A 16,551-nucleotide genomic window follows, 5' to 3' on the forward strand; every position below is an offset into this window, starting at 1 on the left:
CTCCCAACACCCCTCAGGCTAAGGGCTAATCACTAGTTCTCCTAAGGATTTCGTGGTAGGTGGGAGGAAGGCCTCACTGCATCAAAATAGTCTGAATACCAAGGTTCTTGTGTTTTAAGCCAGGCCCATCTATCTATTCCCTCCCCATCATCTCCAAGTGCTTGCTATGGTGCCTGGAACAGGAACAAGAGGGCAGCCATGATGAGATGAAGAATATTTGGGTTGGGATAGCAAAGCTTCTGAGGATGGCAGTTGCCTGGATCACACACTGAGTTCCCTGCAGGCAACAATCCCAGCCCATTCCTTATTGGTTCCCCAGTGTAGTCTCCATGGCTTCAGGGATGGGGTTTCCTCAGTTTTCTTTGGGAGACTGTTCTATAGTCCAATGTATCCCACCATTAGGATTTCTGGTTCATCAGCCTAAACTATGCTCCAGATCACAGCACTGCTTCCCCTAACGCATCCGGAAAGCACCAGGCACCATTTGCTACAGCTGTTGTGCCCTATAGGAACACAAGCCACTGGCATGTAGACTTCTAGCTGGAAGGATGGTCATGCAGGCTGCATATAGGCCCTGCTGCGGAGGTGGAGGGGAAGGGGGAAGAAGGAGCACAGAAGAAGGTGAGAGAAAATGACAGACCGACTCCATTTCCATTCAAGATCAATGGAAAGACTTTAACTGATCTAAATGGCAGTTGGATGGGACCTTAGTTCCTTCTGATCCCAGGGAATGCTCTGATATGGGGCTTACCATAAAGTAGTAGAGCTGGGAGGACCTGGCCATGAACTCAGGCTTACACTCGGCCACGCAGATCTCCACGAATCCGGCATGCTGGCTGGGTTTGGCCTCTCCCATCTCACACACTATCCTGCATGGAAAGCATAAAGGAGAGGGCAAGGGGTTCGGGTCAGTTCACGCTGGCACAACAGACCTGTCTCTGCCAAGCCCGCAGCCCTGGGCACAGACCCTGTTCGCTCCCTGCTGCTTGCCAGTGCTGGACCCAAAGGAACCCCTGGGGAAAGCTGTTCGCTAATCAGGTGTGTCTCTGGACCCTTTGGCCAGATCCTCAGCAGGTGTAAGTCAGCAAAGCTCCACCGAAAGCCATAAAACTAGGATAATTTACACCCGCTGAGGATCTGGCCAGCTAGACTCTCCCCTCTCCTCTTACCAATCCATTTGCTAGCACTCACCTTTGGGATGGGCTGTGGGTTCCAATCCCACACCAGCTCTTGGTGGCCACTGCAGTGCAAACTCAGTTCTCAGCACTTCTTTCCTGAAGATGGGACCTTAAGCCCAGCTCTCTTCTACCCATCGCTGGTGTCTGTCAACCCAGGTGGGGCACAGATCCCAGGAGTAGGGGACAATCCACGTGCCCTTACTCAACAAAACCGGGGGGGGGGGGAGGCATGGGAGCTCCTGGTAGGTTCCTGAACAGTGAAGACCCTAACAGACTCACTGCCACACCATAGTCTAACGCAGTGCTTTGGGAATGACTTTGTGATAGCTGGAGTAGGAGACGAGCTATGCATTACCCAACCTCCTCTTCCCGGTCTGTTTGTGCGGGGTTTATCTGCACAAAGAACATATTCAATTACTGGCTTTTTCCTGGCTTCCTGGGGGCTCTGACTCCTCCCGCGGAGGTAAGCGGGGCAGAAGAGGCTATTACTGATTACATTGTTTCACAATCCAGTACATGTGCGACTTACTGCTCTGCCGGGATGTATCCTTCCACCAGCGGTTTGCACTCCACTCCAGCCACTTTGACATGAGATGCAATGTCCCGGAACTCCAGTCCCAGATTCTCCCCCCGGATTGTCACTTTGGTTCCTCCTTCCCGAGGGCCTGTCACCGGGATGATCTGAAGAAAAAAAGGCAAGAGGAAACAGATAAACACACCAGCATATCAAAGGCCACCAAGGCAGGAGGTATATCAGCCTCTCGTAGACTATCGTCGGCTCATGTCACCCTGAATGGCTCCCTCACAAATACATCCACGTTGTTGCATCTAGCTTCTGGTCCCAAACACATGGTTTCCAAAATTCCACCCCATGTGATACATCCTGTTGCCTCTCCTATGTGAGTAACACTGCACCATGCCAGCTCTGCATGTGGCCTATGAAGGGATACCTGGGAACAAGCCTATCTACTTGTGGGGGGATGGGACTTTTGCACTGAGGTTAAGCTCCAGGTTTTGTAAATGTCCATCAGCCGTAAAACTTCTTCAGTGGAACTTTCAGCACGGGAAGCCTCCATGCCTTCCTTCCCTTGCCCTCCAGGGCTGGAGGCAATCTAACCTTAGGGTTTATTTTGGACATTAAAGGCCAAACCCAGGTTCCAGTGAAGCCAAAGGGGCCAGGAACCAACCACAAACGACCTGAATTCTGCCCTGTCTGCTAGTTATGGGGTCTAAATGGTTTGCCATATGAGATGATGAAGGAAAGGTGCTTCTCATGATGGTTCCAAAGGCCTTTGCTGCCCATTTAGATGATGCCCTGGGTGCCATCTGACAGCACTGGCATGGATCACCCCACAGTGTAATCATGGGGAGTGGGAATTCCCTGTTAGATGTTCTCACCTGTTTGCTGTTAGCACTGCCAGCTGGGAAGCCAGGCTGGCAGCTAGATTCTTGCATTGCAGTTTTCCAGGCAAAGATAGCCTAGATGCTGGCAGGAGCATCAGAGTGATGGACCCCATGATATCCTAGATGCTGGCAGGGCACCAGAATGACAGACCCCATGGGAGAGGATCAAGGACAGCAAAGGGGTATGGTATTGGGGTTTGCAAGCCATCTCCTACAGCTATAGGACTGCTCCGCTGACTCTCCGGTATCTGTCCCACCAAACCAGTTTCTACCAGCATGCAAAGAACAGGGACTGTATATAAGAGGGGAGATGGTGAGTTATATTCCCTAGGCCACGTACACATAGATAGCTGGCAACGGTAGGTGTGTAGCTGAGTTATAGCCCCAAAGGGTGCCAATCAGTAACAACTCATGGCCCAGATGCTACAGCTGCTAGCTAAACACATACAGGCAGCATAGGGAATAGAACGGACACTCTTCTGCTGCAAAAGCACACATCTCTACTCCGTGCAGCCCTTAGGGTTTAGAGCGTAAGTGGGTGAGACACTGGCAAACCCCGAAGCAGATCTGACTGTACTCTATCCAGCAGGGGGCAGCTGTTCTTGATCAGTTTAAGCTTCAGAAAGCTCGATTTTGCAGAAGCCCCTGTAACAGGCCCAGCCTGGAGACGGCACAGTGAGCGCTGGTGTAAGGGGTAAACCTGCTGCAGCCTGCTCTTTGCAATGAAACTAAGAGTTTTTCCAGTGGTGATGAAGGGCCCCTCCGTATCATCCCCACCCAATGTGACAGCTCCACATCACCAAAGTGAGAATGATCATTGGTTTTGTCCATTGGTGTTTCTTTGAGAGCTTTACACTGGAGCCACTTTGAGCTAATCCCCTAAATCCAAAAAAACCCTGCTCCACAGCTGACCGCAATTTCTACACCAGACCAAGCAAAAAAGCCCACATTCCAATGCCCCTGAAGTTGGAATCTGCGATTCAAATCCCGGCTCTGTGCCTCACTCCCACCTCTGACACCTAGTGAGGTGCTTAATTCCTGTGGGACAGTGCCTTGAACACAATGTTCTTGGAAACGGCTGAGGAGATTTCCTCAGCCTTGCCAAAGATTTCACCTTTGGGTGGAGATGTGTGGTGCTAGGAGCTACGGAAAAGCAATTAGAGAGAGAGAGAGAGAGAGATGGGAATTTTTCAGAAAGTGAGGAGTATATTTAAAGAGTAGAGCCAGCAGAAAACAGAATTTTCTGTCCAGCAGGAAACTCCAACAGTCTGAAATTTGTTTTTGTCCTGTATTGCGACAAAAAGTCAAAATCTTGGAATGTTTCCCAAAAAGGAAACCTTCCGGAACTGTTGTTCTTCGCGATGTGTTGCACGTGTCCATTCCACTCGAGGTGCCTACGTGCCCCAAGCACAGTTGCTGGAATTTTTTTCCCTCAGCAGCACCCATTGAGGTGGCTTGAAGGTCCTCTGCTGCCGTAGGCCGCTAGCACCAGTGTAAAGTGTCCAACTGCCCCCACAGCCCCTTCAGGTCCTTCTTTCCAGAAAGCTCCGATGTAGAGGGGGCAGGAGGGTGGGTTGTGGAGTGGACATGTGCAGCACTTCTTGAAGAACAACAGTTACGGAAGGTCAGTAACCATTTTTTCCTCTTTGCATGATTGCACATGTGCATAATACTCTAGGTGAGGCCCAAGCAGTTGAATAGGTGGAAGGATCGGAGTTAATGAGCGCACAGACTGCAGGAGAGCTCAACGGTACAGCTCGACCAAATCTGGCATCATCTCTGGAATGCTGAGGGTTGGCGTAATGGGAGGAGAACATGGGCACTGGTGACCAGGTTGCTGCTTTACAAATATCCTGAATCGTTCAGTACCAGGGTTGGTACTGGAGTCCAGACCGGGTGCTGCCTGATGGGACAGTGACACCCTTCTTTCCAAGTGTCAGAGTAGCAGCCTTGTTAGTCTGTATTCGCAAAAAGAAAAGGAGGACTTGTGGCACCTTAGAGACTAACCAATTTATTTGAGCATAAGCTTTCGTGAGCTACAGCTCACCTAATATGAGCACCTGGAAAATGCCCTGGAAACTGTGGGAAACCCCCACAAGTTCCAAAATGGCCACTGGACCAGGATAGGTCCCCAGTGACCTCCTGACCAACCACTCAGTGTTACTCCTATGCTTGGGTCCATGGAAGGGTGGAAATGCCTGGAGGGGCAGTGTTCTAGCCTGCAGACCACACACACACACACACACACACACACACAGAGACACAGGAGAGCGTGTTATTGCTTGAGTCTAGATTCAGAGAAAAGAGAGAAGAACTGGCCACATGTTTCCATCCTAGAGTCAAACAAATGGAACAAGGACTGTCAGTTTCAGTCTGGGGAGCACAGGAAAGGTGAATGAAAACTGCCAAAACCCCTGGGCATCGCCATAAATATATCCAGCCAGGAGACCCCCCGTGTCACAATTTACACCTGCTGCTAACGACAGCCTAATGCTACAGCTCCCACTTGTCATTCTTAAAGAGCAATTTTATAGTCCTCTAATTTCATTGACTGGCAATATAAATGCAGGAGCCAGTAAATAACCAGGGAGCTTTTGTGTTGTTGTGTGTGTGTATTTTTAATTTTCATCCGCTCTACTCCTCGTGGATATTTTCTTGGCTCCCTGCCAGAACGAGAATGCTCTCATCAACTGCTCCAGACATACCATTAGCTGCAATATATATCCAGCCACTTGAGATTACTTCCATGCTAATGGCTAAGAAAAAGACTTTCCAAGAGCTACTTATGAGCATGCCAGACAATCAGAATATTTCATGAGCGAATAGAGCGATGATCTGAAGGAACTGTGGGGCTGTCGTGGCCTGGAGGAAATGCCATCAGAAACAGCAATACGCCTCCCTGCTGCATCTGAAGGATGGAGCATGGATGCTTTACCGCCTGTTGCACAAGCATAATAGACCTAGGGGGGAAGCCTGGCGCAAAAAAAGGGGGTTGATTCTCGGACCTGTCAACCGCAAGATATGGGCTTGATGGCAGGACTGTGGGGTGGAGTTCTCTGGTCTGTATTATGCAGTAAGTCAGAGTAGAGGATCGTAATAGTCCCGTCCAGCCTTAAAGTCTCTGGATCTATGAGAAAGTTCTGGACCCTTGGCGGGATCTGGAAAAAATAACTTTGGAACTAGTTTTCAACTCTCCCCCCACCCTTTAAGTTTCAAGTGCTCTGCGTGAAAGTTTTCAGAAGTAGCCACTAATTCTGGGTGCCCAGCTTGAGATGCATTGGCCTGGTGCTCTGAGCTGGCTGAAGACAATAAGAGCTGTGGGTGCCAGGACCTCTGAAAAATCAGGTACCTGGAAATGCAAACACCCAGAATCACAGGGGTGCTTTGGAGAAGGCTGGGCTGTTTGTTTGGGATGGACGAGGATGTGCTGAACACAGAGAGAGGCTCCGCTCATGGAAGTTAGGACCCCAGTGGAACTATAAAGGATCAGGATTCCCACCAGGCTTTGTTCTCAGGAGACTTCCAGCCCTAGACCACACATTCAGACAGACTTTGGCTATGGAGTCTGAACCTTTGGATTCTGAACAGAACGGGCAGAACCTTTGGAGATTTGCCTATCACCAGCTGAGATCCCTGGACCCTGAGAAAAGACACCCACTGGCAAACCCTACCTTTTATTATTTGCAAAATAACGCATTAGCCATGGTGCGGACTGGCTCACCCCAGTCCTTTTTCATCCCAACAGGCCAGATTGCCTACTTCGTCCTGCTTTGACCCAGGCGTAGAACCTTTGTCCTCTGGGGGCTGTCCTTCGTCCTCCCTCGACCCTGCAGAAACTGCTGCCCGCATACCATCCCCGAAGCCCAAGAAGAATGCTCATGTAAGTGTTCTTTGGAGCTGGAGACAGTGACTAGTCTGGGGGAGGGGGAGGGTCTTCTCCTTGATGGACGGGTCTCCACGGATCTCCCAATAGCTGCAGATTTAGGGGGTCAGTTACCTAGGAAGGAGAGCCAAGCCCTTCCCCAGTGGACAGTTTGGTAGACCTCTGGGAATACCCCCTGCTTGTGTTCTGTGCCACCTAGCAGATGATATGGGACTGTATATTCAAGGATCAGTTCACCTCCCACCGCCACCCAGCCACGTCTGGGGTGGAAGGGGCAGCAGCACCACACCAGGGTTCATTTTTAACCCTTGCATTGCTGCAAACAGCTGGGCAGGCACCGAGCACCAAGCATAGCACAGGGTCACAGGCGCTTTTGTTTTTTCTGGTGGGTGCCCCGCTCTCCCTCTGCCTCTCCCGCCCTTTGCTCCGCCCCTTCTGCCAATGCCCCGCCCTTGTTCTGCCTCTCCCGCCCCTTGTTCTGCCCCCTCCACCGAGGCTCCCTGCCCGTCTGTCGCTGTCCACCAGCCACTGAACAGCTGATCGGTGGGGCCCAGTGGAACAGCCGTGACGGGCGTGTGCTGAGCACCCCCTATTTTTTTCCTGTGTGGGCTTGAGCCCCGGAGCCCCCAGGGAGTCGGCGCCTATGCACTGGATTCTCAGTGGGGCAGTCGTGTTCTTTTATCAGGTCCTGACTCCCAACGGTGCTGTTTCTCATCTGTCTCTCTCCCACTCAGACGTCTCCATCTCTCTAGTCATAACACCTCCCTATGCACTTCTGGATGAGTTACTCCAGATCTTACATCCCTAGTACCAGCAGGGAGGAGAGGAATCTCTCTATCTACCTAGGGAATTATATGGCCCCCATCATTAGTGTTGAGATCTGTCTTAACAACCTGGTGACTATGATGGCTCTCATCACCATGGTATCTGAGCACCTCCCAGGAGATAATAACCAAATCCACACGAGACAGAGATCTCGTTTTCCTCTCTCCTACCCCACTTTGTCTCCCCCTGCATTTCCCTCTCTAGTTTTCTTCTCTCTCCTCCCATCTCTCCTACTGCCCCTCTCACTTTCTTTCTCCCTTCACCTCTTTCTGCTTGAACAATGCAGATGGTAGGAAAGCTCACAGAAAAGCACCCCATGTTTCATTGAGGAGGCATTCCTCCTGACAGCAGCCTTGTTCTCCCTTTGCCAGTGACTGACACACCTCCGAGTTCTCTTGTTCTGGCCAGACCTGTGTACTCTGGGAGGTTTTTTTTCCCATCTCATTCCTCTGAAGTATCAGGGATGGTGGCAGCAGGAGATGGGATGGGGTGCGCCAGGGCTCTGAGGTGGCACCAAGCATACTCTCTTGTTTGGCTGGACTGGTTCTTGCTCACATGCTCAGGGTCACCACATGTGGGGTCATGAAGGAATTTTCCCCCAGAGCAGATTAGCAGTGAGCTTGGGGATCTTTCCCCTTCCCCTACAACATGTGGGTGTGGGTCACTTGCCAGGATTCTCTGGGTATATCTCACTTAAACATTTCTTGAGCACTGGTTTTTCCTCAGTCCTTCCTATGCACTGCCTATGGCAGAGAACAATCTAGTCTCTTGTGGGCCGTGACACTTCGGTCTCATTTTGGTTGTTGGGTTTCGTGTGCGAGTGCTGGGTGGTGGCGGTGGCCTGTGGTATACAGGAGGTCAGGCTGGATGAGCTGGTGGTCATAGAAGCATAGAATCGTAGGGCTGGGAGGGACCTCGAGAAGTCTTCTAATCCAGTCCCCTGCATTCATGGCAGGACAAAGTATTATCTAGATCATCCCTGGCAGGTGTTTGTCTAACCTGCTCTTAAAAATCTCCAGCCATGGAGATTCCACCCATCTGGCCTTAAACTACACAATTCTGTAATTATCCCACTCACGTGAAGGCCTGAATGCTGGAAGGCCCGTGTTCTCCAGGGCCATGGTGCCTCTGACGGGGCTTCCCACCCATAAACAATCAGGTGGTATAAATGGGTGTCATTCTGTTGAAGTCAATGGAGTCCTGCCGGTTTACACCAGCTGGGCCTCAGATCTTAGCATAATCTAGGCAGTGGCTCTGTCTGCTTTGAGCAGCTGGTGTCAAGAAGCATTAGTGGCAGCCCGCACTCTCACTTCACTTCACACCCACAAAGTGCTCCGGAGACTGTGGAGTTGGCAGGATGCCCGGGACCAGAGCAGGGATTCAGCAGCCAGTTCCGGGGCAGGGGGGACTGTGTCATCCCGGCTGGGCTGCTGACAGGGAAGGCACCAGGGGCTCCTCCTTGAGACATGTCGAGACTGACCTCCCATCGCGAAAGGTAGTGGGGACTCTGCTTGAACTGACAGAGCTTAGCCCAGGCGCAGTTCCAACGCTGAGCCAGAGACAAAGCAGAGAAATCAACCAACACAAGAGAGATGGGCTCTTCAAGCTGGTGACCTGACACTAACGAGCCCAGGAGCGTGCGGAGAACAACTTACGTCGGTGATCCGGGGATTGGTGCATTTGCCCTTGGTCCCGGACAGTTCCAGCCACTGGTTCTCCTGGACGGGGCAGTGGTGCTTCAGCGTGCACTGGTTCTGTCCCTCGCACCAGCCACACTCGAAGTCTGGGTCGGCCTTCAGGCACAGGCCGCAGCTGTCCCGCATGGCCCCACACTTGTACAGGTGCACTGTAGGGACAGCAAAGGAGAGATCCTGAGAGGTGTACACACCACGGAGGGAGGGGGAGTGTGGACGGAGGGATGAGAGGCATAACTAGGAGCAGTGGATGGGAAATGAACATAGGGAAACATAGGCTAAATAGAAGTTATTCTGTATGCTAAATCCAATACCATATTAGATGGGGGGGGGGGGGAGAGTCTCCCAAGGGGAACAAAGAATGGAAGCTCAGTTGCTAGTCCTAGGTTGGGCAAAGAGCAGGAATCTCACAAAATTTAGGTGCATCAGATCCAGGAGGAAGAATGCTCTAGTGGTCAAGGCACTGGCTGGGGAATCAGGAGACGTAAGCTCAGTTCCCACCTCTGCCACCGACGCCCTGTGGACCTTTGGCAAGTCACTTAGTCTGTCTCAGTCTTAATTCTCCATCTGTAAAATGGGGATAATAATCCAGCTTCTATCCCACTTTTTATCTGTCTTGTCTATTTGGATTGTGCCCCTTTGGGGGCAGGGGCTGTCTCCATGTGTATGCACAGGCAATGGGGATCTTCGCTGGGGCCTCTAGGTGCTATCATAGTACAAATAAATAAATAATGATAATTAATAACAACAGATGCAGAATTTCTGGGCATTGGTTTGAATCCAGAATTGAAAATGAGCATTCCCCCTCCTTCCTCCACCTCAGGAAATGTGGGAGTTGAGGGACTAACTTTGGTTCCTCTCTAATACAAATGCCAAGGATTAAAACTCATCTTTGATTTTTGGTATAATAATATGATATTATGAGGACATGAAAGCATTTTCCATATTGCAACTAACTAGCCTTGATAACTAAAGCTACACAGAGAACTGATTTTTTGGTTCACTGGCAATTCAGGGGCTGCGGGGGGAATTAAAAATGGTTTCGTGTCAAACCCAAAAGGCATCTCCAACGCGATCTGCAAGAATCCCTCACTAACCCCAGACCACGGTCCATTCTCAGCAGAGACTGCCCATGGGATGGAGTAGTAGGGTGGTTTGGTGACAGGCCTCAGATCTCAGCATAATCTAGGCACTGGCTCTGTCTGTGCCCATCTGGGACTTGGCTGGGCCAATCAAACCCCATGGTCATTGGTGACTTCAGCCAAAATCTGGACTCCCATCTCCAGAGAGGAAAGGCCAGTGTTTAACAACCACATTGCATTACTGAGTGCACTGGCCTAATGGAGTTTGTCGTGGGCCCCCTGGGGTGGGATTGGCTCTCGTTCTCGGAGTCACAGTCAGTCTGTCTGTCTGTTAGACTTCACCCAGTGAGCCTATGGGCTATGCTAAATGTGTTGAGTCGCGTCTCATGGAAACCAGATAATCCAGTGATGCTGAGCAGAGAGCATCCTCACAGGGTGGTATGATTTGTACAGCACCTAGCGCATGCTGAGCATGGCTTACGCAGGTCCTTGTCACTCGGAGCTTGTAGTCTCCATATGGGACAGTCTGTGGCAAGCCCTTCTGCTCTCTGCAGACGGCAGCACGGTCCCAGGCTCACAGCAAGCTGTGGCAGGGGAAGTGCTTTTAGAACAGCTGATGAGAAGGGCTGGGTTTTTCCCACTGAAAATTACACTGTTAACTCAGCCATTCGTGTGCCAGTGATGGAAAACCCCTTTGATGCCCCCCACACAGTCAATAGCCATTCATGCCCATTACACTCCATGCCACTGACTTTCAAAAGACAGCAAGTCAAGAGAAGGGACAGGGTGGCTTAGGGGATCAGTAATAGGCTTCGGGGCCTTTTGCCTCTAGTCTGAGGATTCAAACCCAGTCTAGGTCGGTGGTGACCAACAGTGGTGACTATCTGACAGCTGCTAATGGGCCACTAGGCTAGAGGTCTCAGTCCGAGAGATAGTAGACAGCTGTGGACATCACAGATGGCCTTCCCTCCTAGCAGCGTCATCAGAGAGGCCCTGGACGGAGTGGACAACGGACTCCCTTCTCATCCCTAGAAAGGAAGGACTGAGGTACAGAGAAGGGAGCAGGCTGAGGGAAGCTTGCCCTGCCCCTGTCCTTCTCCTAGGGATGTACAGAGGTCGTCACTCACCAGGGACTCTCAATGATTAGTGGAGCACCCAGATCCTTTGCTATTTCCTCCCTTGTGCATTGAACCTGACTCCCGCAGAGCAAGCCAGGCAGCCCTGCAGTTGCATGGGAAGAGGCTGCTCGGTCTGCTTGGAGCCTGGTGAGAGCAGCGCTGATGTGCTCAGCCACCAAGCTGCCAGCAGAGAGGCGGGCCATGGCACATTGTCTGAACAAGCCGATGAGCAATTTAGAAGAAGTTGTCACCTGTCACTAACTATCAGCCACCGCATCCCTGACAATGTGCAGGCAGGAAAACAGCTGCACAGGGGATCCAGCGGAGGGACAGAGATCATGGAGGTGGGTGCAGGGAGAAGAAGAGGGAACAGGGGTGCATCCTGTGGGGGAGAGGGTGTATTGCCCTCCTGTCGCTCTCCAATCCCCACTTCCACAGAGCAGCATGGCAGGTTCTGGAGAGAACCACGTCCAAAACCCCCCAGCCAGAGGGAGGGCCTCAGGATGACGTACGGAAAGTAAAGTGGGAAGATGCAGAGCTGAGGAGGAGGGAAGAAGTAGGACAGAGGAGAAGTGAGTGAGGGGAGAAGCAGGGGGACAGGAAAGTGGATGGGAGGGGGAAAGGAAAGCCTCTAAGGGAAGCGATGGAAGGCGAGAGAGGATCTGAGAAGAGAGGGAGCCCAGGGCCACTGGGTAACTGAGGGCAAGGGGCAGGAGGGAAGAAGAGGCTGGGGAAGAAATGGAAAATCCAGCTGCAGTGAAACTCTGGACTAATATGCTTGTCTCTGGGATGTGGCTGAATGGGTGATAGCTCCCCAGCGAGAGTCAGATCAGCCCCTGGCCATCTGCTGCAATTAACTGGAGCCAGGCTCTCTGGCCAGGAGTGGGTCTCAGTCCTTTTCCATTATCACTTCACTTCATTCAACCTTTCCTCACTGGCACGCTGCCCCCTCCCTCCCTGTTCATTACCACATTGCATCTGAACCAAGTCCAGAGACGAGCTGTGGGTGCATTAACTTGAAGAGCCTTATTGAAAGGGAGGTGAAGGGGAGAGAAGGAAGGGGGAAGGAGGGGGGGGAATAGGGAGGGACACAAGAGGAGACAGGGAGAGGGGAAGAGGAAACAGAAGGTGGAGAGCGTGGGAGGCAGAGTGGGGAGGGGAGTCCCACTTCTCAGGTGCTCCAAGAAAAAACAGAGCACAGAAATTAGTAATTTGTGGAGTGCACAGAACAACCATAAGTAGATTGTGCAGATAAACGGTGGCTGCTTTGTTAAGTGTGTGGAGTGATGTGGTCTGTTGCTAAGGTTACCGCTTCCAAGGACAAGTTGAAATAATTCTTTACCTTTGTTCTGTGCTGGGTTGTCAATGTTAAAAAACCCATTCCACACGACTGTCAGCTCCACCGGCAGGCTGTTAATCTCCATCCCTTCATATGAATACTAAAAACAGGAGAGAAAAAACAAAACAACATCAGGCCCAACGCGGGGGCAGCCCCCACCACAAGCCCCGGACACTGGAAATGGCACCTTCACTTTCCCTCTCCACACACCACTGACTGCAGGGACTCCCACTGCTGAGCTCTCAGAGGGATGGTGACCGGCCATTCTCAGTGCAGGGAACTTCTCTCTCTCTCTCAATGTCTGATGTCCCTCAGGTGCTAGCAGTTATGGGAACGCCCTAGGAGTTAGGTGGATCTCTTAGGTGTGGCTTTCTGATTTTGCATGTATCTCTGAGGTGTGCTTTATAGGTGTTGGATTTATCTCTGAGGTGTACCTTATAGCTGTTGGGTGTATTTGCTGTTGAGTGCATCTCTGAGGTTTGGTGTGCTTTCTTGTTGTTGCATATATCTTGGGGTGTCCCATCCAGTTATTGGATGTATCTCTGAGGTATTGGGTATATCTCTGAGGTGCATCTGCATGGGGTTTGGTGCTGAAATCAGCATAATCCCACAAAAATTAACCATATATCAGCTAGAGAAGACTTATTCCCTTACAGCATCACAATCATTAGAACAGATTCAGACAATTATAGGCAGATCAGAAAGACCAGCCTAACAACCAAGCACTCGTTTTACTGTATTTTACAGAACTGCCTGCTGGGCCACATCACTGGCATCTTACGTTTGCATGGCATCTTCCACCTCAAAGAGACAGAAAATATTTTACAAGGTGGGTGTAAAATGCAGCTACCTCTGGGGTGGAAGGTGGCAGCCGTTTAACAGTGCAGAGCAACACTACACAGCAGATCACGATAGGATGTGAAGAATGCTGGATTGAGCTGACACTGGAAGCGGGATTTTAAGCAGACTACGGTTACCAGGACTGGAAGTCCGCTAGGCCACCAAGGCTAACATCCCTACTCTTGAGATAAGGCTCATAGGATTTTTAATGGACACAAGTGGTGAGAATATGATTTCCTATCTCATTTAAAAGACCACACCTCAGTGCCCCTTGACCACATGCTGTGTGATTGCTGTCCTGTTTATTCAGAAGGAAAACCACTAGTGACCGAGTCACCAAGGCCACAGTGCATGGCACCCTATGCTTCCCCACGGAGCTCCTCTCCCAGACTGCGGCAGCCCACCTGGAGCAAGGCAATCTGTGTAGAGAGCATGGTGTCAGTTCTTTCCTTGTTAATTAAAGTTAAACTCAAACTTTGTCCGGGGGTGCCTTGAAACTTGTAAACAAACCTAAAGTAATGGCTTGGTCGCAGGGTTAAATGAAGTCCTGATCCTACCCAGGGCTCTGAGACAGGAGTAAGGAGCTCCGCTCCTGACCCAGCTATGCCCAGCACTCCCCTGGGAAAAAGCAGGCAAGCCTTCTTAACTGGCCTGCTGGCTCCTGATTGATTACTGTCCCTTCCTAGCTCTTCTAGGCACTGAAGGGCTAAATTTTGTGGTGCCCAGGCCTGAGTAGGTTTTCCTAGGCAGAGGTGTGTCAGGGCACTGATGACTCTAGAGATCCCGTCACATGGACCCACTTCTAATTAGCTGCTGAGAACTACAATTACAGGCCAAGGCACGTAGCCCAGATCCTCACGTATCTAGGTGCCTAACTCCCTGTGATTACTTGTGGCTATTCTTGAATCTCTGTAGTGCTGGTCCCTGGGCCTCCCCCTTTGGGTCCATGCTGCACTACTTTGTTGCTCCCACCGTTAAGGACTAGCCTGGTGCTGTGCCTTCCCATACTGGCAGGGTTATCACACTCTTGGCCAGGCGTTGCAAGAAACTTTTACTGCTTTTGAGGGAGGCCTGTGAAGCAGAACCTGATGGTCAAACTGGGCTGAGCAGCAGCTTCCATGACTATGATGGTTCCAAAGCCTACTCTTAAGAGGAGGACAAGCTTTCAGGGATGAGAAAAGGGATTAAGAGCAGATCAGAACCTTCAACCCAAACACAGTTGGGAACCTTTCCTGAGGTTTGAGTCACATTTGCTCCTTTCTCCCCTCAACCGTTATTTTATGCTGCTTCTTGCACTTCCTGCAAGATAGGAAGCAGAACTGCTGACAACCCACAAAGCACGGTGGTTTCCATGGAGATGGATCTTGGGGCGATTATTCCAAAGTTTTGCTCAGTCCACACTTGGGCCAAACTCCCACTTGACGTCAATCGAGTTTGTCTAGGTACAGACTGAACACAAAGTTAGTCAGGCCCCAGGATTTGGCGCAGGGTATTTCTGGCCCAGTCCAAAGCACAGGAAAGGTGTGGAGACCCCACAAGACCACCCCCTCGCAGGAGATTCCCAGCCTGACTTCCAGACCAAAAGCCTGTGCGGAAGCAAGGCTCTGAACCTTTCGCAGGTGGGTTCACCCAGACTACTAACGGTCGTGTAAAAGGTCTGATGATTTCTGCCCATTACAGCAGAGTTAGTGCTAGTTACATGGTAATTTCTTTCTGAGCAAGCTGAACGCAATTAGCCTGTAATCTGCAGAAACCTGTGATTACGATTTAGTTGCAAAGTATTTATGGGTAAGGGTTGTATGGTTACCATGGAGGTAAATAGCGCTCCCAGGGTAGCAGTGCTCTGTACTGTATAGCTGCACCCGCCAATCTGCTCCGTATTAGCATTTTTATGACACTTCTCCGTGTCACTTGGAATAAACGGTGGGATAATGCAAAACAGCCTCTCCTCCAAACACTGATTTTCCACAGCGCACCCTTTCACCACTGCAAGGTCAGAACAGCCTAAGTGGCAGGACTGCTGGACAGGGAAACTGAGGAGTAGATTCTCTGCACTTCTGTAGCATCTGCAGATCTCAAAGCACTTTACAAGCACCAGTTAATTAAAGCTGGCAACACCCTGTTGGACAGGTAGCTGCTAACGTCCCCATTTTACAGAGAACACTTAGGCACAGAGAGGTCAATGATTTGCCCCTGCTTGAATCAATGCCTTCTGTCCACATCGCTGCGCGGGGAGGTGCCCAGCCAGCTTCCAAAAGGAGCCTTCATCTTTACGAGACAGTGAAATGTGTCAATTTGTTCGGACTAAACCCTGAGCCTGCTGCTCTGTCTGAGGCTGCCTTTACAGACACAATCGCCTGATGACAGAAAAGGACTTGCACCAGACTAATGAAGCCAGTCAGAGGGAGGGGAGGCTTATGCCTCAAGCCGCGAAGGCTGAAAGTGTATTGTTCACTGCACCGGATGGTTCTAGGGAGGCAGAACTGTCCTCTGCTGCTCCCTCAGGCCAATGAGACGCCAGTTGGAGCTTCATCAGCTGCCGCCGCTCCATTGTGAAACACACACCTCTGTCAGGGCCGGTCACTGTGAATGATCAGAAGCCTTCCTGGGCCGTATAGCACCAGGGGGCACTTTTAAACACAGGTATAGTCACATGAGTGACGAACAACATGCACCTTCTGCCTCAACAGATCATCTCCCTGTGCGTGCTGGGAGTTAGCCCTGCAGAACCAGGACAGTAGGGAACAACCAGATGGATCCCATCCTGTCTCACCTGGAGCCTTCCATCCACTGAGGATGTCAGTGCCAGCAGCAGGAAGCCAGCTGCCTTTTTAGAACTTGGGCTGTCTGCAGCACTGGAAGTTGCAGTGGGGGCAGGGTTGGACGGCATTTTTAATTTGTTAACTAAGCAGAGTTGATCTGCAACTGGAATGTGCTCAGAAGGAATAAACAATGGGATTCACAGATCTCTCTTGGCAACACTCCTTTGATTCTGCCAGTCTGCAACAGCTGAGGATCTGAGCCCACGATTGCTAATCTTACTGTCACTGTCCTGTGTTTGAAGTCTGTTCTCGAGGGGGTATATACCTTTTGGGACAAAGCAATTAATAGAGCAAAACAAAAACCACAACACTCTCGGTCCTGCTTTACTGGTTTGACTAGGAGTCACAAGCTCATTGAGGCCCCAG

The 16,551-nt window shown here is 50.9% G+C and overlaps 1 protein-coding gene across 2 annotated transcripts in view; it reads right to left on the minus strand.

The window, feature by feature from the left end:
* The window catches only part of PLXNA4 (plexin A4), a 634,448-nt gene that overhangs the window by 107,308 nt on the left and 510,589 nt on the right, over positions 1 to 16,551 (minus strand). For both annotated transcript variants that reach the window (XM_048836698.2, XM_075124565.1), the window contains 4 exons: positions 12,527 to 12,623; positions 8,946 to 9,136; positions 1,708 to 1,859; positions 752 to 869 (listed from right to left, as the gene is read on the minus strand). In XM_048836698.2, coding sequence (XP_048692655.1) covers positions 752 to 869; positions 1,708 to 1,859; positions 8,946 to 9,136; positions 12,527 to 12,623 — 558 coding nt within the window. The remainder of the gene's footprint in view (positions 1 to 751; positions 870 to 1,707; positions 1,860 to 8,945; positions 9,137 to 12,526; positions 12,624 to 16,551) is intronic.

This window comes from Caretta caretta, chromosome 1 (assembly GCF_965140235.1).
Source record: "Caretta caretta isolate rCarCar2 chromosome 1, rCarCar1.hap1, whole genome shotgun sequence".
NCBI classification, from domain to species: Eukaryota; Metazoa; Chordata; order Testudines; family Cheloniidae; genus Caretta; species Caretta caretta.